This window comes from Stylophora pistillata, chromosome 14 (assembly GCF_964205215.1).
Source record: "Stylophora pistillata chromosome 14, jaStyPist1.2, whole genome shotgun sequence".
Classification (NCBI taxonomy): domain Eukaryota; kingdom Metazoa; phylum Cnidaria; class Anthozoa; order Scleractinia; family Pocilloporidae; genus Stylophora; species Stylophora pistillata.
Genome location: NC_142532.1, coordinates 5,092,134 through 5,116,805, shown reverse-complemented (window position 1 = coordinate 5,116,805; position 24,672 = coordinate 5,092,134). Strand labels below are relative to the sequence as shown.

The 24,672-nt window shown below is 38.4% G+C and overlaps 2 protein-coding genes, 1 long non-coding RNA gene and 1 pseudogene across 7 annotated transcripts; 1 reads left to right on the top strand and 3 right to left on the bottom strand.

The window, feature by feature from the left end:
- Positions 1 to 93: 93 nt before the first annotated feature.
- On the bottom strand, positions 94 to 6,537 carry LOC111327598 (uncharacterized; annotated as a pseudogene). Its single transcript, XR_015995124.1, has 6 exons — positions 6,255 to 6,537; positions 5,220 to 5,443; positions 4,614 to 4,682; positions 3,844 to 4,081; positions 2,980 to 3,308; positions 94 to 1,998 (listed from the first exon to the last, which is right to left on the bottom strand). The product of XR_015995124.1 is annotated as an uncharacterized LOC111327598 (transcript).
- Positions 6,538 to 9,659: 3,122 nt separating this feature from the next.
- On the bottom strand, positions 9,660 to 18,082 carry LOC111327572 (substance-P receptor-like). Of its 3 annotated transcripts, XM_022931784.2 has the most exons (3): positions 13,668 to 17,839; positions 13,352 to 13,460; positions 9,660 to 11,554 (listed from the first exon to the last, which is right to left on the bottom strand). In XM_022931784.2, the coding sequence occupies exons 1-3, from the start codon at positions 13,775 to 13,777 to the stop codon at positions 10,478 to 10,480; spliced, it is 1,296 nt and encodes a 431-aa protein (XP_022787519.2). In that variant the 5' UTR covers positions 13,778 to 17,839; the 3' UTR covers positions 9,660 to 10,477. The 3 variants fall into 3 exon arrangements, with proteins under 3 accessions (XP_022787519.2, XP_088600540.1, XP_088600539.1); XM_088744414.1 differs by lacking the exons at positions 13,352 to 13,460; positions 13,668 to 17,839 and adding an exon at positions 17,856 to 18,082; XM_088744413.1 differs by lacking the exon at positions 13,352 to 13,460.
- Positions 18,083 to 18,447: 365 nt separating this feature from the next.
- On the bottom strand, positions 18,448 to 24,670 carry LOC111327579 (cancer-related nucleoside-triphosphatase). Of its 2 annotated transcripts, XM_022931791.2 has the most exons (5): positions 24,594 to 24,670; positions 23,356 to 23,527; positions 22,518 to 22,638; positions 22,206 to 22,406; positions 18,448 to 19,990 (listed from the first exon to the last, which is right to left on the bottom strand). In XM_022931791.2, exons 1-5 carry the CDS (start codon positions 24,637 to 24,639, stop codon positions 19,916 to 19,918), a joined length of 615 nt encoding a protein of 204 aa, XP_022787526.1. In that variant the 5' UTR covers positions 24,640 to 24,670; the 3' UTR covers positions 18,448 to 19,915. The 2 variants fall into 2 exon arrangements, with proteins under 2 accessions (XP_022787526.1, XP_088600542.1); XM_088744416.1 differs by lacking the exon at positions 24,594 to 24,670 and having other exon boundaries at positions 23,356 to 24,508.
- Positions 18,853 to 21,246, top strand: LOC148716194 (uncharacterized). Its single transcript, XR_015995123.1, has 2 exons — positions 18,853 to 18,987; positions 20,690 to 21,246. It is a non-coding gene; the product is annotated as an uncharacterized LOC148716194 (long non-coding RNA).
- Positions 24,671 to 24,672: the final 2 nt, after the last annotated feature.

Genomic DNA, 24,672 nt, shown 5'->3' with positions numbered 1-24,672 from the left:
GTCGAATTTGCTCTAACAAAGCTTAAAAAACTGTTGATGTCTAACAAAAGTACCTAATTGGAAGATAATTACACATACAAAACGCTGGACGAATAGCCTTCATCCTTTTTATTGTATGGAATGTACCCTTAAGATGCCAAATTACAACAATATCATTTTTTCTCAAGAAACTGAAATCAAACAAATATTTTTAATATCTGGAAACGGCAACTAGAAACGCTCTTTACGGGTGACCTCTCAATTATCACAGAGGAATGAATTTTTTTTTTCGGTCCTATCGTAGAAATAACTCAGAAGTATGTTTCAGTATAGTCACCGTGGTTTAAATTCGCTTCTATCGAATTAATTTCATTCCCTTCCCCACCCCTTCCCAGGCAATACCCCGCGTAATATCGTAACAAGTCCTTCCACGTCCAAGTTGTTCAGTGAAAGTTGCAGGACCTGAGCACAAGATTTTAACCCGTGTTCACGAGCTTTGTCAACTAATGAGGCACAAAACAGCAATTGTGACTTGTTTACTCCAAATGCATGCTGCTGAAGGCCACTTAAATTTTTTTTTTCTTATTTCGCCCACCCTTCTTTTGGCATTTTCTTCAGATCTTCTTTTGAGATCACTTAGATTTTTGTTTTCGAAAAGTGTTCTGCTTGTTGTTGTTTTTTTTTTGTTTTGCTTTGTTTTGTTTTGTTTTTTCGTGCGTTTTCTGTAATATTTTATCTGATTGTTTTGTTTGTATTTTTTAAACCGACGCCATTTATCAAGTTCAATACCTGGAAAATTCATCGCAGTCTTAAAACTGACATGCAAGTTAAAAAAATTCATTCACTCTCTTTTTATTTTGCCTTTTTGATGCCCCCCCTCCCCCTTTTTGGGGGAAGGGGGGCATTTGGTCGAATGTTATTACAATGGGGTCTATTTACTGGTGCAAGATTTTTTACAAACAAATATCATGGTTATCTGTACTCATTTAAAAAACTCTTTCCAATCGCCATAGTTGCCATTATTGTCATCGTCATCATTATCACTACCATCGTCATCCTCATCTTCGTCGCCATCAACGTCATTATCATATCTGACACCATTATCATCTGCACCATCGGGCACTTTCTCGTTCTTAGGCTCCTCATACAGGATCCTTACACAATGGGGCTGATTTTGTAGGTCCATAAATTGCCACCCGAAGTGATTCCCACCCGGTAAAAGTACATTTATCCTTTTATAATACGCGAATTTGTATTTCGAGCCATGATCTTGCCAGTCAGACCAGATCTTGTCAAGGAAAGCGTGGTGAGACCAGAACTCCGGCGCGCTTGCAGATTCATCCTCCGACATTGTTCCGCCAACTGCGTTGTGTAGATCATTGTGCATGTACCTTCGGACACCAGATTCAAATTTGCGAAATTTGCTCCATGGGAGTTTGTTTAGGTCCTTAACGTACTCCTCACTCGGTAAATAATATCTGTGGTCGAATCTTCTTCACAGACGTTCAGAAAATAGCCACTCCGGTAGAGACCATTTTCCAGCCTGGAAAGGTCCATTTCGGACACAACTGTTTCGAGATCCACCCTCACCGTCACCGCCAAGGCCGTGAGTTCCTGGATTCCAGATATCCCGTATGTCCGTGGCACGCCATAGGCGATTGCGCGACACAGCTCGTGCCCAGTTCCAATATGGCACGGTCACGCGACAATCGACGTGACGCAGAAGGTTCTCAAAGATGAAAAGGTACCAGCGATGCCAAGGAAAGAAAAATGGCCTCTCGTGAATGACATCGAAAAATTTAGGATGAAGTCTAGTAATTAGATCATAGGTCTTTTTATAAGGTTCCTTAGTGGAGACTACTTTAAGGGTCCCCACGTAGCGGCGCCGCTCTTCGAGGGGCATTTCCATGAAGTCCTTTCGTATTCTGTAGCAATTGGTAAATGATCCTTTTTTACAAAAGCAGCGCCGATTACATTCATCGTAAGCGAATCCCTCTGTTGAGCAGCTACGGTTCAATCCTGAAAAAAAAAAAAGAGCTGCAATGTTTCCGAAATGATCGAGCTAGTTGCAGAGTTATAATTTTCCATTTAACAATTATTCGCCGACGGTGAGGTGAATATCGTCGAATAATCCCCGAGACGAAGTCGAGGGGATTATTCGACAATATTCACCGAACCTGACGCGAATAATTGTTTTAGTATAATTTCAGAGCGGAACAACAGAGAAATTTCTAAATCATAATATTTTAGTAGCAACTATTAACATTTTATTTGAACATTTTATATAAACCGTGTGGAGCGGTTTATATAGCGTCATATAGACCACTTTCATAAATGGCTGCCGGATTAATATTCTTTTGTTTAAATTCGAATTTGCCCGAGTGGCCTCGCTTGAGATAATGTATTCTTTTGAATTTTGTACTGGAGAATGAGGCCACCCATGCAAATTTAATTATATGTAAACAAAAGAATTTTATTCCGGCAGCCATTTATGAAAGTGGTCTATAAGAAACCGCTCGACCAATCAGATTGCTGTAAACTCTTTGCTCAGCTCAGAAGTTATACTAATAAGAGATATGAAAATTTTTGCCAAAAGCCAACGAGAGTTTATAAGCATGATAACAAGCCAACTGCCTCTGAGCATTTTGCGTTGAAGAAATAAAATTCCCATGTTGTTTGTAGGAGTGGCTTTGCACGTCGGCATGACTCAGCTAAAGCTAAATCGAGTTCTCGATCTTGCGCGGTTTGGAAAGAAGACAAGCGAGCAAAATCGAGTCAAGAGTTTTCTTGATCGTGTTGGTTTTCTGAATTCTGTTCTGAAGTTTTACAAAACAGTCCCCGAAGCCCAGCTCCTTACTGTTTGCGTAATTGATTCTGATACGCGCACTTCCATATATTCGACGCGCACTTGTGTTTAGAATTCCGATTTAGCTAATTTTTTCGTCGCTTTCCTGATATGGCCAACTTCTCACTTAGCGAGCGTTTAATCACATGACGTACCTTTGCCTTTGAAAGACCTTGCTAGTCTGGGGAGATCTCTGAACGATTTGACCCGAAAAATACGCCCTTTAAAGGGCTTACTAATCACCATGTTATGCTCCTTGATAATAGCGTTCTTGCCAACTGTCAATAGAAAGACATTGACGCCGTCGTTTTGAAGCTCCTTGGCTAGAGAAGTGGTAATCTTTGATGCGTTTAAGGCAATGTTTTCTGTAATAATAAATAATACTCGATGAACTGAGTCCGTTGTATTTTTAGCGGGCGAATATATTTTCGATTTGGTAAAGGTGGGAAGAGTGTTCAAGGAGGATCTGCTCCCCGCCTGAAACCTGTTGGAAAAAAAAAAGAAATTAATAGATGTATGAAAAAATGAGATAATGATTAAGAAAACAGAGGAGATTAAGTGTAGTCGAGGATTCTAAAATGAAAGAGGTTCTTAATGAAATCAATGAGTTAAATAATAATAATATTAATAATAATAATAATAATATTAATAATAGAAATAGCGGACTGCCGGGGGAACAAGTCACTAACATCGAGGATCAGAAGGCGTCAATCATAGCTGTGGAATACCAACCAATCAAAGCGGAGCATCCTGCTTAATAAGAAGACCCGAAATCAGTTGACCTTATCGCTGGATGAAGACTAGCAGAGCAGTATGCAGTCGAGTCGTCGCGATTCACATCACAAGTGACTACATTGTGAGACAAACGATAATACTTTATTGTTATTGATAATAGAAATTTATACCGTTTAGGTTCCATATACATATTCAACTGCGCCTTACATTGTCACACTGAAATAACTAGTAAAAGAGGCAAGAAAACGACAATTCCTGATCTTGTTCTAAGAGTACAGTCTTACCGAACCGATGATATTCCCTTAAGGGTACAATCAGTGTTCATGAATTTGTACCAGCTGAACTTTAGGCGAGGAGTGAAGGACTGGGTTACCATTGCGACTCTAGTTCCTGAAGGGGATATACTAAACTCTTGCACCAGGTCCCCCACGAACGCCTTGACTAGATTGAAGTTTTTAGCTCCTACGAATGAGTTGCTTGGTACAACCACTGTTAAGTGTATTCGAGGAGGTAAATGAGAGCCTACAATTAGAAGTGAATCGAAAAAAAAATTGGGAAAACAGAAAAAAATCAGCATGAGAAAGTCATTGATCGTCGCGTTTTGCACGTTACAAATGAAGATTTTATGCGCCGATCAATTCAAAGCTTCAACATCCCCCCTCAGGGAAACTTACGGGCATCCCATTGTCGTACGTTCCCCTGGAGTTGGGAGATTTTGACCGTTACTCGGCTGGGGTGGGGAATTGAACCGGAAGTGTTTGAGCTAAAAAGTTCACTCTCGCGAGCGAACGGCTCAGAAGAAAAGGTCTAAAAGGTCAAGGTTTCCAAGCTGAGTCCAAGTCACGTTTACTATTTATGCCTTTTAACTTGAAAACAATAGGATGGGGCATCTGAACACAAATTTTTCCCCGGGGAACAGGAATTTGAACAAACCAACCATGAAAAATTCAAATTCAAATGCGGGGGGGGGGGGGGGGGAAGGGGGATAATGAAGCTCCGAATTTGATCGACGCATTATCTTTGTGAGAAGGAATTATCATCTATGGTAACTAACCTTTATCTCGCTTGGCTAACTGAAAAATAGTCTTGGACAAAGCTTCTGTTAAGGCCTCTAATGATGCAACTAAAGAAGTCAAGAAGAAGAAGAAGTAACGGCAATAATTAGCTCTGAATATATCAATAACAACTGAGGAGAATATGCTGCCTTCGCTATGACATCTTCTAGCCTTCTCGGATGTGAGCGATAAACCGAGGGCCCATTCTCCTGCATTCTCTTTGTACTGGTCGTCAAGGACATTAGAGAACCCGTGCATATCTTGTAAAGAGTAGAGAATATAGTTCCTGGTATTGTGGCCTGGATGTGTTTCCTTTCAAAATTGTGAATTGCTTGAAGTAGTCTGGCCAAAGTTCCCCCATGCACAAAGTGTGGCAAGGATCATTAGAGCATATCAATAAGGAGAATGCGCTGTATAAATCCATAATTATCATCATCTTTACATTAGTATTCTAAACCATCTGTAGTATAGCGAAAGCATACGACATATTGACAAGTAGTATAATAATACATATTCCTAGAATTCCTGATAGATTCCTGCCTAAATGCAAACATAACAAAGTTGACTCTTTCAGCTGAATGTAGACTCTAGAAACTCATCTTTACCTGCATTCTCTTTAATCAAGGCTTTCCCTCTCAAGCCCACCAGAAATGACATCATGAAAATTACCGTAAACAGACATCTTTCAATATGGTACGAGTGCATCGCTTGTCTAGTCCCAATCTCTTTTGCAAAATACCGTCCACCTCTTTGAATCTGTTTTATAATTCATCTTTTCAATCTTCATTCCCAAATTCTACTGGCTGTTATTTCGTTCGCTTTATCCACACTGTTTCCAAACAAAAGAACCGGGCATCGATTTAAAGCAGTACAAGAGCTGTATGTATATATACGTTTCATAACCGCAGTTCATACATATGTTTCATATGTTTGTTGTTGTTTGATTTATCATCTACGGGTTCATGTCGAATTAATTTGATGGCCTGCTCCCAGTTGGCTTGTTAGCTCAATTGGTAGAGCGCTGCACTAGTATCGCAGAGGTCAGTGGTTCGAGTCCCGTACAGGCCTGAAATTTTTTTTCAGGTCTGATTTTCACTATTGCTCAAATAGTGCTTTACTGCGAAGGATCGTGCACATATACGTTTCATAACCGCAGTTCATACATATGTTTCACAAGAGCTATAATTTACCATAAATTGTTAATACTCTACATTTACATTCTTGATCGAGTTTGTGTACATAAAACATTCCTTTAAATCTAACTCTTGCTTTTGAGCACCTCCATTCTACTATTTCTACAATTCTTTTCGTCTCGTTTATTAGAATTTTCATTTATTTAAGGGTTTCGGGTTCTGAAGAAAAATGACCCAAAACTTTTAAGCGCTTTGGACTCTAATTGGCTGAAATTGGAAATATATAAGTTAATAAACGTAGATGTTTTAAAATGTTGCCATGCAGAATTATAAAATTCTGTCTCACTTTGCTCCCTCCCTAGCGGCTATGACTTTTAAACGAAGAAATTTGAAGCCAGACGAAATTAGCCTAACTCATAAAAAACGCGATGCTTCTTAGCTGTTTTTGGTTTGAACACATATGATTCACTGTAGTTATTTAGATTCAAGCTACCGTAGCGTACTAACCTTGAACGCTTGAATTTGCTGGTTCAGCGACCTCTTAGTTACGACCACAGCAGTGGACTTGTCTGCAAGTGATTTATTTCTAAAAGGTTGGGTGAAGTTAAATATGGGAAACATTTAATTTTTAAGAGTGGCCCTGAAATTTCGAAACAGGGTCCCTCGGTTTAAGTCACGACACTGCAGTTAATTAATTGTTGTATCGACGAAGAGCTGTCACTTTTTATGTACACAGCAAGGTTTGTTAGCAATCTCACTCAAAAGAAACAGATGCTTGGAATCGAGTCTCGGAACTTGACTTGTATTTTATACGAAAGGAATGTAGCGGAACTTTGCTTAAAGTTATAAGCACTCTTTAAACGCGAAGTTATCCTAACTCGAATTTTTTTTATTCATTGTCATCAGCCAACTTATTTTAATCTTTAGTTTCGTCGATAAGTCTTTCGTTTCTATTGGCAACATGAGTTTTTCCTCGGGGAGGGAGGGATGGGAAAGGTTTATTCCGGGGATTTTTAAAGAGGAGAGTGTTAAAAGAGGGGGATGTTATTGGGTAGATGAGGGAGGGGGACAGGGATCGGAAATAACCAGTGAGCTCCTAGAAATATCTTTTCAAATGCACTTTAAAATCTGTGGATAGGGAAGCGATAAGAAACATTTTGATGGAATGCATAGATTTGTTTGTAATGTATATTCTCTTTTATTATATGGCTGTGTCTCACAAAGATTGGGAACAACCGAATTCACGGATTTGATTGGCTGAAATCAAGATTCAAAGCGGTCTAGATTTTCCCATCTAGACCGGCATCTAGATCGGTCAGGAAAGAAAAGGTACAAAGAATATAAAAAATTGGCATGTAAGACACAGCCATATAATAAACATCTTATTAACTGAGCTAGGTCGGTCTGTATGGGAGAATCTTGACCTCGGTCGCTGGTACAGACCTCACTGCGTTCGGTTAGTTCAATGGATAGAGCGCTGGACTGTTGTGCCGGGGAGGTCGAGGGTTCGAGCCCCGGCCGTCTAACACTCATGGTCTTAAAATAATTGAGAAGAATATGCTAGTCTTCTCGGATTGGGACGAATAAATGGAGGTCCCGTCTCCTGCAGGGTTAGGGGTAGGAGACGTTGATTTCCCACGCACGAGATCACTTTGTGATGGATGTCCTCCCCTGGGGTGGGATGGGTGGTTAACAGGACCCCCGTTGATACCAGTGTTTACTACACTGAAGGGGCTATCCTGTATAAATATAGATGTCTAAATGAATTGGTCCAAAAGTGTGCTTTCTAGTGGAAAAAGCTGTCTTGAGTTCCAGTTGAGGTATAAACGCGATGTTTAGTCTGACATATTTTACTTTTCACGACTATTCAAATGTTGAATAGACCAACGCCAGGCTAAGGTGGTAGATTCTCGCCTCTCTGTGACACAACGCAGGTGTTCGTAAATAATAGTTTGGAAAATTCGTAATTTGTGAGACAATTAGCTTACAACTATCAAAGTACACTGGTCACTAAACGCATAAGAAGAAACTGTTTCCAAAATGATTTGGCCGCGTGGAAGAACAGAAGTAGTAAAAAAATTTGCTTTCGTTATTGTGTTTCATGTTTTTTACCAAATTGAAAGCGAAATAAATATATATATATATAACAAAAGAAATAAAAAAGAGAAGAATAGAGAATCGCACCAAGCTGCCTTGTAATGGCAAGTTTACATTTGCGGATCTTAAGTTAACCAGTTTATTTAGATTTCTCCAGTCAACAAGTGGAAAACAGAACTAAGCAGTTTAAAGATTTCACCTTAGTTTCTGAAAGCGTTGTTGGGAGAAATATTTATAGAAAGTTATCAGCTATTTCTGAAGTTAACTTGAAACAAAAGGTCATGAATTGGATATGTTCTAGCTTGGAATAAGGTAAGGTGCAAATACTTACACATGAGTTTATTTATGACAGGTATTTCTCAATATTTTAGGTGACAGCACCCGTTTATTGACTAAAACAAGTCAAAGACTAAAAACACGAGGATTTAGTAATGTGTAAACATACTAAATATTCAATCCGTTCAATTGTTCGTTCCTTTTAGCTTTATATAGCCTTTCATTTGAACAAGATTTGAAAGTTATAAAAACGAACTGTGTACATATTGCACCCAAACCGAGTTTATTTAAACTGAGCTTTACAAGTCTTTGTCAATAGTTTTGACAACCCTTTTACACATGGAAGATCAACAGTTGTTGTAAACAAAAAATAATTCATGGAATATTTCTTAGAAACGATTGAGAAGAAGTAGCAAGATTCCTGCATAATTCTAATGAATGAGTGCGAATTACATATACGAAAGTTTTCTTTCTGCAGCTATATACTATCTTAGCTTTACTGTTGTCACTTATCAGAAAAGTAATTCTGATTTTTTTTTCATCCTTGTTTATAATCAATTCTTTGCATTTTTGGCACAATCGACCGAGATCCTGCCAAAAAATGTCCTTAGTTAGTCATACCATAAAAATAAACATTTTTCCCTGGTGGAACAGGAAATTTTCTTATATCAGAGGTCAATTTCTTTACATTCCTTTCCCATGCCCAGAAATATTTGCCGTCAATTGCTTGAGTACTAGAAAGTCACTGAGGATGCTTGACTTTTCCGTGACACGGTGTTCATAATCCCAGCACGACTTCATTAAATTTAACAGGGATAATTTAGAAATTAACGTTCTTTTGCAGAGACTTAGGATGGAAAAAAAGGGCCTAAAGTATACGTACCAAACGTCGCATCCTCTGATTGTTTCTTACTTTCCGTTAACCTCGACTGGATTCCAAAATTCCACAGATGTACTGCACATATGCGTGAAAGTTACTGTCCTTCCAAGAATACATACCAATGCTTCTTACTTTTGAAATCATAGTGCTTTAATTTACAGTACGGAAAAACTGACAGGCTCGTCAACAGACCCCGCTGCGCTAACAGCCAGCAATTCACTGTGATCCTTTGGGCAGCGGTCTATGCAGAGCTGTCCGTGAGGGACACGGTATACAATGTCTTATTACTAGTTCGCATGATCTTGAACCCAACTCAAAGGCTTCCCTCCTCTGAGGGATGCTCCTTATTAGAGAACGTAATCCACACACTGTTCAGTGTGTTCATAGGAAGTACTCTTTATTCTCACAGTGCCTCTTTCCCCCCCAGAATACCGACGATTTGTCAGGAAAACCGGGGATCCATCACAGGGGTAACCTTATGATAGACTAACATCCCATCGGGGGGGGGGGGGGGTAAGGGAAGTAGTGACATTCTTTATTGCTTTATGCAAGAGAAAGCGGGATAGGCTCTGGCTGCATAGACCAAATACCAACCTTACCAACATCTAAACACCCGGGTAGATTTAATCCGCCCAAAACTCTTTGTTGCAATTGAAAAATAAAGGAAAGAAACTTTCTGGATGTCTTTATTATTTTTTCTTTTCAAAGGATTATTGTTTTTATCGGGTATTTACACATTCCTCTCACCTCCGAGTTTTTCACTTTTAAGTCAGTTGGTTTCACCCTTTACCTTGAGTGACCAAGAGAGAAATTCTGTTTACGATATCAATACAATATATATATATGTGTGTATCTCATTAAAGGTTTTGTTGTGTAGTAACGCTGAGGCGAAGCGGAACGGAATTGGCGCGTTGTCGTGTTGCTGTTTCAATTTTCTCCAGTAAGTGGTAAAATTTCACTGTCGTTTCACTGCTTTTCTTTGTTGGATTTATCTAATAAACTTGGATCAATATTCGCCAGTCATTCCGACTCTTCGTCGTCAGAAAAATGATTTAAATTGTCCGCCATTTCTTTTTTGTAACTTCGTTCTTGATTTGTCGCTTGCGCGACGCGAGAAAACCTGTCTAACCGGTTTACTGGAGTACAAATACCGCGTGATATTTGTACACGTCTTAGGCCTTACTTGTACTATACGGAGTGTAGTTGGATAATAACTAGCAGATAAGTGACGAGGATAAAGAAAAATATTGATGAGTTGTCTATCCAATACCAAATTCTCCAAACTCACTTCACGAGAATTGTATAGCAGACAGAGAGGAGAATTTCTAATGAGATCTTCGGAGTAAAAATTAAGGTTAACTTAGTCAACTTTTTTTTTATCGCTCAAACTTATTTGGTGCCTTTTTTTTAAGTAACAGTTAATCACAGTATTTTATAGCGCCTTACATAGCCTGGTCAAGAAATCGCTGCTTCTTTATCACAGAGAATTAAGCCGAATTCCAGTGGCGTTATCAGGAAAGTTCCGATTCCCAATTGAACAGTGGGTTGTAAATGACTGTTGGGGATTGGAGCGCAGAGAAGAGGCCTTGAAAAGCCGGCGAGCGCCTTGTCTAAAGTTATGGTGCATTATCAAGAATAGCCAAGGCGAGATGGCGCTGTTCGCATGGCAAGACCAAAAGGACATTAACAGCACCAGGGGATGGAGGGAGAAATATATTTCTCTTTGAAAATACGACAAGAAGTGCATTAGATGCGCAGGAATCCAGCAGATGGCAAATACAACAACGACAATAATCAACATTCGGACCACTTTTCTCTTCGATCGCTCCAAAACGCGCGCGTTTGACAGAGTATGCTGTCCCGGGATTTTCCTGTGCCAGAGCTTCTTTCCGATCAAACTGTAAGCCAAACCAATTCCAAAGAGAGGTAGAGAATAGAGTAAAATGAAAACTATGAAGAAGTAGGCTTGAGAGGCGATCTCGTTGTCCAATGGTTCCCAACTGATAATGCACAAAGACACAGTTTTTAGCGAAACAACCCTGAATTGAAACAAGTACGGTGACATAAAGACACAGGAGGAAATCCAAATTCCAAGAGACGCCCATTTGGTACTTCGCAATAAAAGCGGACGGCGTCTGAGCGCGTACAGAACGGCGTAAAAACGATCCAATGAAATCAACAGTAAAGCAAAGATGGAAGCGGCTATCGACAGTGCATACGAAAAGTGCGTCAGCTTGCATGTTACGTTACCAAGGCTACCAGACAGCCAATGATATTGAAGGAAAACGTACAGAACAGAATAAGGCATGGCGAACAATGTGACCAATAAGTTTGCTACACACATGTTCACGAGGAGCATGTTTGTGAGATGTCGCATGGAGGGTAACTTATACACGAGATAGATGACGATGATGTTGCCTAGCAACGCCGCTGGAAATATCATACTGTAGGCGACAGTCATGGTCGCTTTGGTAGCTGTGTCTGTTGTTGATAAAGATACAAGGTCTTCTGCTTGGGGAAGGGTAATATTGCTACTGTCCATTGCTCGGCCCATCTGTAAAACAAAACATCAAAATTGACTGAACTCATATTCACTAGATATCGAAGGCACTCACATTAGATTTACTAAACTGAAATCTGAGAAAAGTTTATAAAAAAAAACAGCTATTCAAGTTCTAATACCCGTTTTAAAATTATATATCTGCTCGTAGTAGAGACCAATCAGTATTTATCATCAGGGAGGGAGGGGTGGGGGAGTAGGGGGTAGAGGATACTTTATTACAGATCATTATGAGGGATAAGGTTAAGGTTATCATGACAAAACAAAAATCTTCCAACCCCTCCTACGTGATAAACAATGACCGGCCCCAAAATGCAATGAATATTTGCATGGCTGCTTATCGTTTGAGTAAACAATCCGGTGTAACTTTTCTGCACTAAAAAAAAAAAAAAAAAGAAAAACACAACGATGTTTTCATATTTGATTTTGGTTAATTACTGTTCTGACTTTCCAAACAAAGACTCTCGCGACTGCAGGAAACGAAGGAAATTGTTGTGGGCGTAAAGATACTCTCAGACCGTCAAATAAAGATCCCTGAGGCAAAAATCAATCTCAAGAATTCGAAATGCGTGGTGCTTCACCTAGAGTATAGATTTTGAAACTGCTTTTTTGTGTGATGAATCAAGGGAGGTTATTTTTTCTTTGCTTCCTGAGAGCAATTGACTCTCTTGAAAGAAGCAAGTGGTTAGTACTGCAGTAGAAAGGCTGACGTTTAAACCATCATTTAAGTTCATTTTTGTAGAAATTGATTGAGAGGTCTTTGATTATTTTAGTGAGTACAACCCAAGCAAAAGGAATATTCTCTAATCAACATATTGGCAATGTCCGCACATGTAAAAAAAGATGATTTTCCAATAGTAACAAGCCTATGGGTTCTATTCCCGGACCTGGTATCACATGTGGGTTGAGTTTGTTGTTGGTTCTCGTCCTTGCTCCGAGGGTTTTTCTCCGCCGAGCCCCTCCGGTTTTCCTCCCTTCACAAAAACCAACATTCTAATTCCAATTCGACCTGGAAACAGTGGTCAATAAGAGACACCTCGTGGAATATCCAAAGCTAAATCCCTATTCATTGTTTTTCTAACGCAAGCTTTTGCGTCTGGGTTTCGCCTTACGGCCCGGGGTACAGCTTATCGCCCTCGGCTGGCGCTCTTGGAAAAAGTTATCGAAACCCTCTACGCACTCCAAAAGCGTGTGAACGATATGATGTATTTCTTTTGAAAAACTGAATTTAGAGGGGAAACAAAACCTATTCTGACAGCCTTTCATCTGCAAATAAGCTTCCTGGTAATTAACCCAACCATTATTCAGCCCGTTCTGACTTGAAAGCTAAGCTGAGGCCTTTCAGTTCGAATTAAATGGGCAATACATGTCTTGGGCAGTACATGTCTTGGGTAATCTTATGGAAACTTTAAAAACGGTTAAACAAAAATAACTTTCGCAAAAATCAGATTTTTCATCTGTTCATGTTAAATGCAGAGACCAGATTGGTTCCTTAGCAATTGATTCATCCATTTCTGGCATCTTATAACAAGCGCGGCTACTAGTCTTCGTTGAAAAAGTGTTTTTCTTCATTCCTGTTTGCTTTCGCAGATAGGAAGTCCCTGTTTCGGCGCTAGCCTTTCGATTCTCATTCAAGTCCAAATATTCTTCCAGATTGATTTCAGTGACTCACCCAGCTGGACGGGCCCAAAGTATATTGTTACTCGTAGCGACATATTTACTCTTCGACCGGCTTTGAATAAGTTCAATAAAATTTTAAAAAAGTCACAAGCGAGGAACAAGAAAGAATACCTTTAAGCCGATTTTACTAGGAGAATTTTCAACCGACAGGGACTCGATGGCGTGATCCTCGGCTTTCGAAGCTATGTCAGTCTGTCGTCGACCTTGATATTCTGAGGAACTGAATTTGTAAAGATGGAAAGACTATTCTAATAGATGATTGCCGTTTACAATTTACTAGTCTATTTTACTGATTAAAAGCCTTTTACGCTGATTCTCGGTTTAAAACTGCATTAATTCTCTCTTGGTCAGCCTAGGATATCTAAACTTGGGCCAAAGATAATGAAATGAGAACTACATGTATTAATTTTTCTGAATGCATACATACCGCAAACGAAACGCCAGACCGCTTGTCACTGCAAGATGATAAAACCATTCTCTCACGAAAAAAATATATGAATATAAAGTAATAGAAAAATAAAAGGAAATGATTTGCATTTTGAATAATTTCGTGACACTCCACAAGAGTTGTTGTCTGGGGAAAAAAGCTAAAAAGCCTTCGATCTTCAAGTTATTAATATCAATATCTCTCGTTTTAAAGGTAATAGGAAGTTAAGAGAGCCCAGTTGATTTGTACGGGCAAAGTCGTTAATAATCGCCAACGGCAAATGTTTTGCGTGCTGATGAAGGTCAGTAGAGATGAATAGTGGTCAATTAGCTACTTTGTGGGCGAAACGAGGGTTTATTGACATATCAGAAGAGATATGGTAGCGGAACTAGATGTGCGCTAAGGTACTTGTTATGATACTTGGAAGTCGGTGATAGGCGTTTTCGTGTATCAATGCAATTTTTTCTCGTTGTTCATGTAGCAGAGATGTGTTTTGCGTGCCAGTAAAGGCTGGTGGTGACAAACGAAGCGTCAATTACTATCTATTTGGGGCGGACCTAGCTCGTTTGATGAGGAAACGAAGTTTGTTGGTGGTGTCAGAAAGCACACTGCAATAATATCAACATTGAGTGGGTAACAATCGAGGGAAAATGTTTTTAAAGGGCTTCTATTGGTGGAGAAAAAAGGTGTCCATGATTCTGTTTTTTTCTCTGCCTCCAAAACACCACATGGAAGCAAGAAGAACTGAGGAAAATTATTTTAGGTTCACTTTTCGCATTTTTTTATTAATTTCCGTCATGTGAGACTTATTATACTGAAACTCTTCATTACATTTTGCCTTTTTTTTTGTCGAGAACAGAGATAAGTAAAAGGCTCTCTTAGATTTCACTTGAACACTTCCAGGGAACTTACAATTCTCTATTAATCATGTAAATATTACAACGTTGATTTTCACAGATTAATGGCAGCAAAAAGGCGACATGAGAGTTTTGAACACACCTAGTGGACCGTTTTCTTCATTCTCCGTATCGTACCTGTTTCAATTTTGCTATAAAATCTTACAATTATTTTCTCGGGCATTCTGAGGATCAGTTTAGTGGTCAGTAGTGTTTACCCAAATGAGCTGATTTTCTATTTCACCCAGAACGTTAAATCTCAAGTAGGTGAAAATCATGAAAATGTGCTGACTGCCTGAGTTTTATAAACTGCTTAAGATGTATGCTTACCGTGATAAAGGAGCAATAAATTTGGTAAAGATGTACTTTTCTGTGGGTTTCATATCATGAAAAATTAAAAACATTTAGTATGCCAAAAAGCACCATTTGGACTCGCTATAGTAAATGCTATTTGGACCTTTCAAGGCTGACCTTGAAAACTTTGAGATCGCAAATTAAATTTCGTGCGGGCAAAAGGCAACAGATTAAGATCAGCTATTGTTTTTCCAGAGACGAGAGTATTGAATTACTTAGAAAATCTTTCAGTGAAGGATTATTATTCATAGGGGGCTGAAATTTATAAATGTGTTACCACGGCGAGAGTTTTAAATGATGTAAAATATGTAAATTGTCTTGTTTTCCTCCATAGGGAAGAAATTTGGTGATAGAGATTTGCGTGGGTAACTTGCCATAAACTATTAAAGCGGGTTATTTATCATGGAATGATATGGTATTCTATGCGTGGGTATATATCATGAAAATTTGAAAATATCTAAGATCCCCAGTAGCCTAATGCAGCGGGGATGAGTAATATGTACCTTTTCTGTGGGTTTGCTTCCCTGCCAGACTCGATAATCATTTTTTTTTGTTGATTTTCGGTTACTAAATTTTAATATTGACGGCCGTTAATTGAAGGGTGTCGCGGTAGAGAAAATCGGGCCCGCAAATCCAAAAATATTTTAGGGGGGAATTGCCTTTTTTTTTTTTTAAATTGAATTAAATTTTCGCTGTCTGCAAAATCCCTTCTGAATTCAAATCAATAATGCATGAAAAAAACATAGAATTAAGTAGCTTCAATCATGATGATTAGGAGACAAACTATTACTCCTGAATGGAGTTACACTGTTCAGAGATGGTCTACAAAAATTTTCATTTAAAGCTTTTTAACTTAGAAATATTCCCAATTGCAAAACAAAGCGATCACAACATTCAGTGCTCTTTAAATGTGATTATCTCAGATATAAATACTTCTTTGATATCTCTGAAATTAACGGAACATTGAAAGATGTAAGGATTTATAATCTCGTTTTGAAAACATTTTAATTTACTGAAGGAAAAAAAAATTGTACCCAGGCGTAGGTAGCCATGTAGTAACCTGTAGCTGTTACAAGATCAGTGCTTCTTCTGGCATGACTTTCAGTGTACATTAATGTAGTTTTGGATCTCTCTTTTTTTGCACTCAGAAAAACATCTATTATTTATCTAGCTATAAATGCATTGCTCACTAATGGTTACTTGCTGTTCATGATAAGATGATTAATATTGATGAGGGTGAGTAACCTGTAATCATGCGACAAAAACAAGACTTTTTGTGGTTATCTTAAAGAGATGGAGAGGTGGCAAACACAAAAAGATGAGATTTTTACGGAAAACAGGGTAACAGTATCAAGTATCGTGGATTCGTACTAACTTTTCAAGGGATTTGCAATTAGATTATTTGGTTTTATGAACTGAGTTTAGAGTTGAGAGTTTCTAAAGCTAACATCTCGAGCGTTAGCCCTCCATCAGAGGTTGAGTTGGTGAGAATTTCGGGTTTATTGGCTGAGTTGGAGTTAGCCGAGGTTTTAATGTAGTCAAACCCTCAACACTGTTCCAAGGAAAGTTCCTAGATTACTCATTCACCATATAAACTGAATAAATGACTTAAATCTTAATTATTCAGTTGTAATGATTGTTCCTATTCATTTATCTATTTATTCATCGCTTAATTGCTAAATGGCAAGTTTATTGCTGTCAAGGATGTTATCGCCTTTGGTGTAATTAAATCGAGACGGCACTTTCATCGAGGGAGCGGGCCAAGATGACCGGATGATATGTAAATTTACGTGAGATCTAGCTTTCAGTCACTATTCAAAAAACAGATGCTTCTTTTATTTCAAGTGGAAAATTAGAAGGGCCAACAAATTAGACATTCAATAAAGGTCATCATATGCGATATTCTTTCCACGAAAAATAAATATTAAAAAAAAAAAAACCTATCGCCGCACAGAAATTTCAGAGAAATTTGTGATCAAGCGGTTTTGAAAACTAGAGTAATTCCTTTGTTGTGTTCGTTTTAAGACGAATATAAAACTTTTGTTTTCAATGAAGATGAAATTAGTGCAAAGAAGAAAATGTATAGACCACAGAATACCTGTTTCGTTAAAAATTGCAGTTCATATTGATTTGGTTAACAAACGGCCTGAGATAGACACCTTGTTTCAATTTTCCATTGTTTACCACTCAATTTAGAAGCGAATTCAGTCATAACGACTAGAAAACTGAATTTTCAGCATTGAAAACGAAGGAATAAAAATAAAAATCTTTATCTGCGGAACATTAATTTGAACTTGATGCAATGTTATACCTTTAATAGGCGCTAAATAGGCAGATAAGCTTGAAAGTAGGAAAGTTTGTGTAAATTCCATAAAACTTTCTTTTAGCATATATTTTTGACGATTAGTCAATTTTCAATAAAAACGCCATTTTATGTTCTGAGGCTTTCTATGTTGGGCTGCCGTTAGATATTTCTCCGCGGCATTTATGAAACATGTACTTAAAACAGAAGAGAAATTTCCTCCTCGAAAATACAATTTTGCCATTCCTTTTCATACACTTCTGCAAAGTGAAAGTGTATAAGTCCGAAGGCGTCTGAATTCAAATTTCAACTAATTTATAATAAATATAGAAATTGATGGATACTGCAAAATGGAAAGAAAAAAAAAAAAGAAACACAGATTTAGAGCTCAAAGAAAAGGAAGAAAAAATAGAAAAAAAAACACGACAAAATCATGATTAAAAAATTCCTTGGAGAAAAGTTGTGCGTATTTTTATCAACCAGGTTGAATTTATTTTTTTTTTTTGTTTGATAAAGAGTTAAGTATTACGGGCTAATTGAGCTTTTGTGGCCTATCCCTGCCAAAATTTTCTTTGCTATGTCTTATAGAGTAATCCCAAGTCCTTGTTTCAACCTTTCCAAGAATAATATTCTTACCTCTCAAAGGGCGAATCGTGTCTATTTTTTGCCTTGAAGGTTACTGCTTCTGGTTCGCTATCGGCTGTTTTCCGACAATTTTTAAACACTCGGAAAATCTGTTTCAATTGATGTCTAGCGACTCTGAACTCCGCCGGGCTCGGCGAGAGGTGGGCGAAATTAACACAAAGCTCATTCATTAAATGGCTGTCTTGCCACGGATCCACAATTACATCTGCATGCGGAGTTATTATATTGGGGAAAATTAATTTGCCTTTTATCGTGTTTTTCGCTTAGAAATAGGCTTTGCAAGAGTTTCCATCGCCACAAATTGCATTTCATATGGAATAATAGACGCTTAAAACGATAGATATCTGAAACAAGAGCTTTCCATAAAGAACCGACAGGGAAAATATGTCAGATGTTCGGCGTCAAAGAGGTAAATAACCAAACGATACGCACAATGATTGGTTCCTTGAAGGTCGTAAACTACGATATCACTGTTGTATATTTGTTCGAGGCTTCCGAGATAATTTAAAGTAGCATAAAGTGGCAAGGAAAACCGGAAAGGTTGGTCTATTTTAACAGCTACATTATGAGAGTTTTAAAATCGGACGTTTTAATACTTGTATTTAAAATACAGACAATTAACATTGATGATATTCAGTCCAGACTGGCATCTCCACTATTCAGGGTTTGCCTTTCAATTTCAAGGACTGATCGATATATAACGCCTCCCTACGTTATCTATACATAACCAAACAAAAAGGTGGTAAGACAACAAGGATTTCAATTAAAGCTACTTGCCGCCGTCTATCAGACCTTTTACAGCCGTTTACGAGCAGGCCTTTGTATTTGGGGTTTTGCCTTGCGGCCCCTTTTCCGGGCTCAGCCGTTCACAAACCGGCGGCCGCCGCTTGGTAAGATTCAACAAACTTATCCGCCAGAGGGTGTTTCTGGGGATGAAGTTAACTTCCCCTATTTATAGATCCACAAGGAATTTTATAACAGCTGAAATGTAAATATTACACAAGAAAGGCTAAAAAAAAAAATTCAATGGTCTTGTTTTGGGAATTGTCTCCCGCTGTTTTGACAGTTACTGGAAAGAAAAAATCACTTTTAACGCCAGGTCATGGAAAATACCACTCCCTTTGTAAGTATCTATATGATTGTATTTTAAAATAAAATAATTCGCTGCGTGTACTGTTTGATAGATAGGAAATTACATAGTAAGACTAAAACTTTCGTTTGTTCCGATTTTAGAATTATTCTTGGATAACTTTTAAAAATTTACCCGGCCTATGGATTTTAATAACTTTTTCCATAGGTGGCTGTCGATGGTGCAGTAATGAACAGAAACGAGAGCCAGTATAACAAACGGTGTTAATATATCTTATAAATGGCGGTAGACAAATTTAAAGAGTCAAAAGATAACGGAGAACCGTCGCTAATGCAGCCAAATAATGCTCGAAGCAAACTGACCATTTTAGTAACGTCAAGTTAAAATGATATTCACATCTAAGCAAATGTGTCAACATAGTTTCGGTAGCTTTTGCGACGTTAAGAAACTCTAACTCCATGGTAACCAGTTTTCTTAAAAATGGTTGAAAGCATTTTAAATTTCAGACATGAGCGAGCCAGTAAATTTTAAGCACTTTAAGTGTATTAAGACTGCATTTGTATTTATCCTCTTAAACTCTCCTTTTTCACAGCTCAATCCCATTAAGCCTACGACGTCTTATTAGAGCGAGGTAGTGATACAATTTCAATATCGTTTCCCCGGCCGGCCATGTTTGATTTACTGTTACATTGGATGGTGGGGGAGGGGGCGTGGCCCCAGCCCTCTCCTCTCCTTACACAAATTTCTTTCTCTCCCCAACCTTCCGCTGCTGTAAAAAGATGGCAGCTACAACTTTCACCAAGAAAATATTGAGCAATGGCTCGCCGCACGCCTGCTCTGCAAACTTCTCTATCCCATAAAGCGGCATCATATATATCACATTGAACCCCAAATCCAGGTGTAGAAATTCTGCAGAAAACAGGATTTCTACAGGTCACTTAAAGGAAAAACAGCCATTGATTTACGTTATGACAAGAGAATCTTCAAGAAGCCGTACAACATCACTGACCAATTCATCTCGTGTACCCTTCGTGACCTTGAAAGACAACAAAATGTATAAAGAATTAGAAATCACCACAGAGATATTTTTAATCGTTCGTCACCATGATCTGATTAGCAAATCTCTCTTCTAGATACATTACACAGCCTTGTCAATGAAAAAAAAAAAAAAGAGGATATGCTGTTATATCAATTTTAACCGCCTCCCGGTTAGCTCAATGGATAGAGCGCTGGACTGTTGTGCGGGAGGTCGAGGGTTCGAACCTCGGCCGGACCAACACTCAGGGTCTTAAAATAATTGAGAATAATTTGCTACCTTTCTATAACATCGAGAAATGGTTAGATATTCTAGTCTTCTCGGATAGAGACGAATAAATGGAGGTCCCGTCTCCTGCAGGGTTAGGGGCAGGAGACGTTAATTTCCCACGCACGAGATTACTGTGTGATGGATGTCCTCCCCTGGGGTGGAATGGGTGGGTTTACTGGGGGTGAATTGGGGGGGAGGGGTGGTGCCTCGCATGGACCTTGAGTTCCGTTCGAACTAACCCTTCCGGGTCTAGTCACACCCGGTGAAGTCGTTAACAAAGAAATTAAAAGCCAAGCAGCTGTTTGTTTCTTCCCATCACCTGTTCTTTCCCAGACCATTGTTGTTTGTGCTGTACATCAATGATTTACCTACTGCTATCAGCAAATGTAATATATTATTATACGCTGATGATGCTGTTGTTTTTTGCAGCCCGCAAGGACATTAAAATCTTGGAGGAAATTTTGAATGCAGAACTAGATGAAGTGAATAAATGGACTCTCACCTTCAGTAAGAACTGAGACCGCCAAGAAAAGTTTTTATTATAATGGCTCAGTTGTGTATAATAATCATTTATTAAATAAGAATCAGTTTTAATTTTTATAGTGTACTATTTCAACTTAGTTACTTAGTTTCTTATTATTTATTATTAAAAATTTTTGTTAGTTTTTAATAATAATAAGTAAGATCTTTTGACAGGGAGCCCACGTCACAAAGTGTGGTTTTCAGTGAGGCCCTGCATAAATCTAACGTAAGGATAACAGAAAATATAAATATGGTTATCAAGAAAAGGATAAAAGGGCATAATCAATAGAAGAGACTACATGTTTTTAACAAGACGTCTAAAAACTGAAAAATCGGAAATGTTCCTAATGCCGTCTGGGAGAGCGTTCCAGTCATCTACTGCATGACAAACAAACCGATGCTGACCCCATGTACGCTTTGATTGTGGTTTACAAATGTTGTTATTAAAACGAGTGTTATAATCATGCATGTCTTTAAAATGATTAAAATTAAAATTCCAATCAATTAGTCCATTCAAGGACTTAAAAACCAAAAATAGACGATGAGATCTTCGTCTTTTTTCCAATGTATCCCAACCAAGTAGATCAAGAGCTTCTGTTGCTGATGAATGCTTTGGCATATCTAAAATTAATTTAGCTGCTTTATTCTGGAGTAATTGGGAGTAATTTAGGGCTCCTATTGATAACAGATAGACCTTTAAGTATTCTGAGGGGATTACCCTAGTTAAATAAAGGTTTACTAGTACTACTGTTTGCTGGGTAATGTATTAGGGCGCTTTTCAAACCGAAGTAATCACGACAACCAATCAGAAGAAAGGAAAACACCTTTAAGAGCCAATAAGAATTCAAACTGCTTAACGCGCGGGAAAACGCGTGTGACCGAATTTGTTAGTTTTGCATCTGATTGGTTGAGAAAGTGGCGCGAGTTTTCTGAACCAATCACGAAGCGAAGTAAGAGAAAACCATTGCAATCTCGGATAATTTTTGACACTCATTTGAAAATTGCTCTCTTGGTGTAAGAAAATGTTGGGCGCTTTCCATTTGACCAAAATTTTCGAGATTTCCGGTCTGAAATCGAATGGAACGGAAAAGTTCCGGGATACGTTTTCGAAAATTTAGGAATACGTTTTGAGTGTGCCCTCTTGGATACGGTCGAACGCGTTCCATTCGGCCTCCGAAAATACCGACATTTTGAACGGGTGATTTTTGTTGAATGGAAAGCGCCCGTTAAAACCCTGTTCACAGAGGAAATACTTTTCTCGGCCTTGCAAATGCAATCGACCTCAATAGATCATCTTTTGCCGTGTGTCATTCAAGAAATCAACAGTTGCGTTAAAAGTAAAAAAAAGCGCCATTATCTGATGAAAAGATAACATTAATTAAGCGGCACTTTAAAATAAGTAACATCTTAGGGAGAACCTCACCTCAATCAAGGTCACATCTCGTCTGTTCTTCAACTCATCCACAAATGGGATGGGTCGCTGTTTTGTTACAGGTACAGTGGCCAGTATTGTGGCTTGTGGAGAAGAAAACAGTTCACGAACTGCTCTTACAAAGCAGTCACTGAACAGTTCCATTTTTCCTATTTCATCCACGATAAACATAATCTTTCTATTTGGGGTAACCTGTAGGTGTAGAGTGAGGTAGTATTTTTAATGCTTGAACCGTTTTTGTTGATAACCAAATAGGGCAAGTTTAGAAATTCAACAGGAGATACTTTTCCGGGTGATAATTACCTTGGTGGAATTTTCAGTGTTAATCATGATTGTCGAAAGTGCAAGCTCTTCAAATGACTTGACATCCACTGAGTAGTTGCCAACTGAAGGTGATGCTCGTTCTCTTGCAGATTGAACCTCACTAACAAAAGATTATGTTGCATGCATGTAGATATTACAAAGGTACAGCAAAATTTTAATCAAAAGGAAATATTTGCAGTCATAAATTTACCAATATCCATCAGCTGGCCCCCAACCTTGAAGGGGGGGGGGGGGGAGGGATGGGGCATCATGAGGAAAGTTTGGGTACTGAAGTGGAGAGACAATGAGACCATATATCCCCCACCCTTATTCTAATTAGGATAAAATCCCTCCACATTTCTAACCCACTTAATACAAAAAACATTTTTTTAGTTGTGGTATATTAACTCTTGAGGAGCCAGATTTGCAATGTCCAGACACAATATTGAATTCTATTGAAAATTATCAACCACAATATATTGTTAGCACCCAGGCACCCCCCCCCCCTAAAAAAAAATATTGCCTCCTGTGTCTGTGGTAGATGTCCATTTGAGCCTCCCATAACATGACCAAGTTGCATTTTGAAAATCTTACAGGAAGTATTGTATCATTTCTAAGGTGTTGGACATACTGAGTCTAAACCAACCTCCCCTTTGCTTGTTTAACTTTTGACCAATATATCTAGGACCAAAATCACAATGCTCTTATAAGCTGTGAAAGCTACATTACCTATGACATTTTTAAAACGCCAAAAAAAGAGACTTGTCTGGTGACTTTCAGTACCACTAATATAAATCCTGCAACATTTCTGGTGAAATTTAACATGCACCTGACATACCCTTTTGTTCTTGCTAAAGGTCCACGTTGCCCATTCAGAGTGACAACATCAAACCCCACCCTACTCCTTGTATGGCTGTTGCGGACCTCCTCTGTATAAAACCCTTGGGCTTGGATGCCCTTACCTCGAAGTGCCTCGTACACTTTTCTACACATAGTTGTCTTGCCAACCCCTACCAAAAAACATAGTAAATGAAAGCCATTCAAGATAGTTAAGTGTAACAGAAAAGCGTTTGATAAGGGCATGGGTTTAGGGTCACTTCAGGACCTTAAAAGGGATAAAGGGAAGATGCCAAGGTGAATTTTACTTTTAACCTTAATGCACAGGAGTGATAATATCTAATTTAACCCAACAGTATCGTCCCAGAATCAATCATTTAGGGCATGAGAGTAAAGGAATTTATTATGTACTCAAGAAGCTCTTGATTGTTGGACAAACTCTCCAAGGTGGTGTTCAATGACTCTGAAATTGTTAAAAATTAATTGCTTGGTCATGGAAACCTCAATCTGCTACATATCCACAAATAAAGGAGGGTAGCAAAGGGGGTCTTGATCCTGTTTCATGTACAAATTTTAGAAAAAAGTCATGCGTCATGCATATAAAAGGGGGAACTACGAATCTCTCTTCCTCTGCACAAGTTTTAAGGCAGATCTTGAGGTTTTCACAGGATGAAAGAAAAAATTCATGGGTTGCATATGTTTCACTAGGTGAATTGCCCCCTCAAGCTGGTTCATAACATGTAATTTTCCAGCGTCACGCTTTAATTTTCAAGGACATCGCGTTCAGACCTTTAATTTACCACCAAAATATTCTGGTCATTTCAGGTGTTTTTCTCAAAATTTCCGTCATCAATAACAATCAAGTGGTCACTTTGTTTCTCGACCCTTAACACCCTAACGTCAGTATGCATATTCTCCATACTGTTCTCTATACATTTCATAAAGTACTGAGTAGGAGAATTTGATTAACAATCAAGAGCTTCTTTAGTGGTCAAAGGGGTAACAAAAGGTACTTTCTCAAGGGTTGTTACGAGACTAAGGCGAGGTACGGTTAAATTCAAGGATAACTTTCCGCAGAAGTGAGTAAAACTTTCTCTTCAAAGGTAGTTTTCAACGAATTTTAAGGATACATGCATATATATATATATATATATATATATATATATATATATATATATATATGAAAAGTACATCAGTGTATATCAGAAAGTACATCAGTGGTCTGATTTCAATCAATACCTGGTGAGCCTGTCAGAAGAACGTGGCTTTTCCCTTTGTACGCCATCTTGGAATAGTGACCTCGCCTAAAGATTCGCTA

Excerpts from the sequence above, each read along its gene's own strand:
- LOC111327572 (XM_022931784.2), bottom strand. The coding sequence starts at position 13,777 with ATGCAAATCATTTCCTTTTATTTTTCTATTACTTTATATTCATATATT. Across the intron at positions 13,461-13,667 it reads GGTCTGGCGTTTCGTTTGCG|TTCCTCAGAATATCAAGGTC; the intron begins GTATGTATGCAT and ends TTACAAATTCAG. Across the intron at positions 11,555-13,351 it reads CTAGTAAAATCGGCTTAAAG|ATGGGCCGAGCAATGGACAG; the intron begins GTATTCTTTCTT and ends TTTGTTTTACAG.
- LOC111327579 (XM_088744416.1), bottom strand. The coding sequence starts at position 23,600 with ATGCCCTTATCAAACGCTTTTCTGTTACACTTAACTATCTTGAATGGC. Across the intron at positions 22,639-23,355 it reads CCTTTAGCAAGAACAAAAGG|TGAGGTTCAATCTGCAAGAG; the intron begins GTATGTCAGGTG and ends ATCTTTTGTTAG. Across the intron at positions 22,407-22,517 it reads ACACTGAAAATTCCACCAAG|GTTACCCCAAATAGAAAGAT; the intron begins GTAATTATCACC and ends CTACACCTACAG.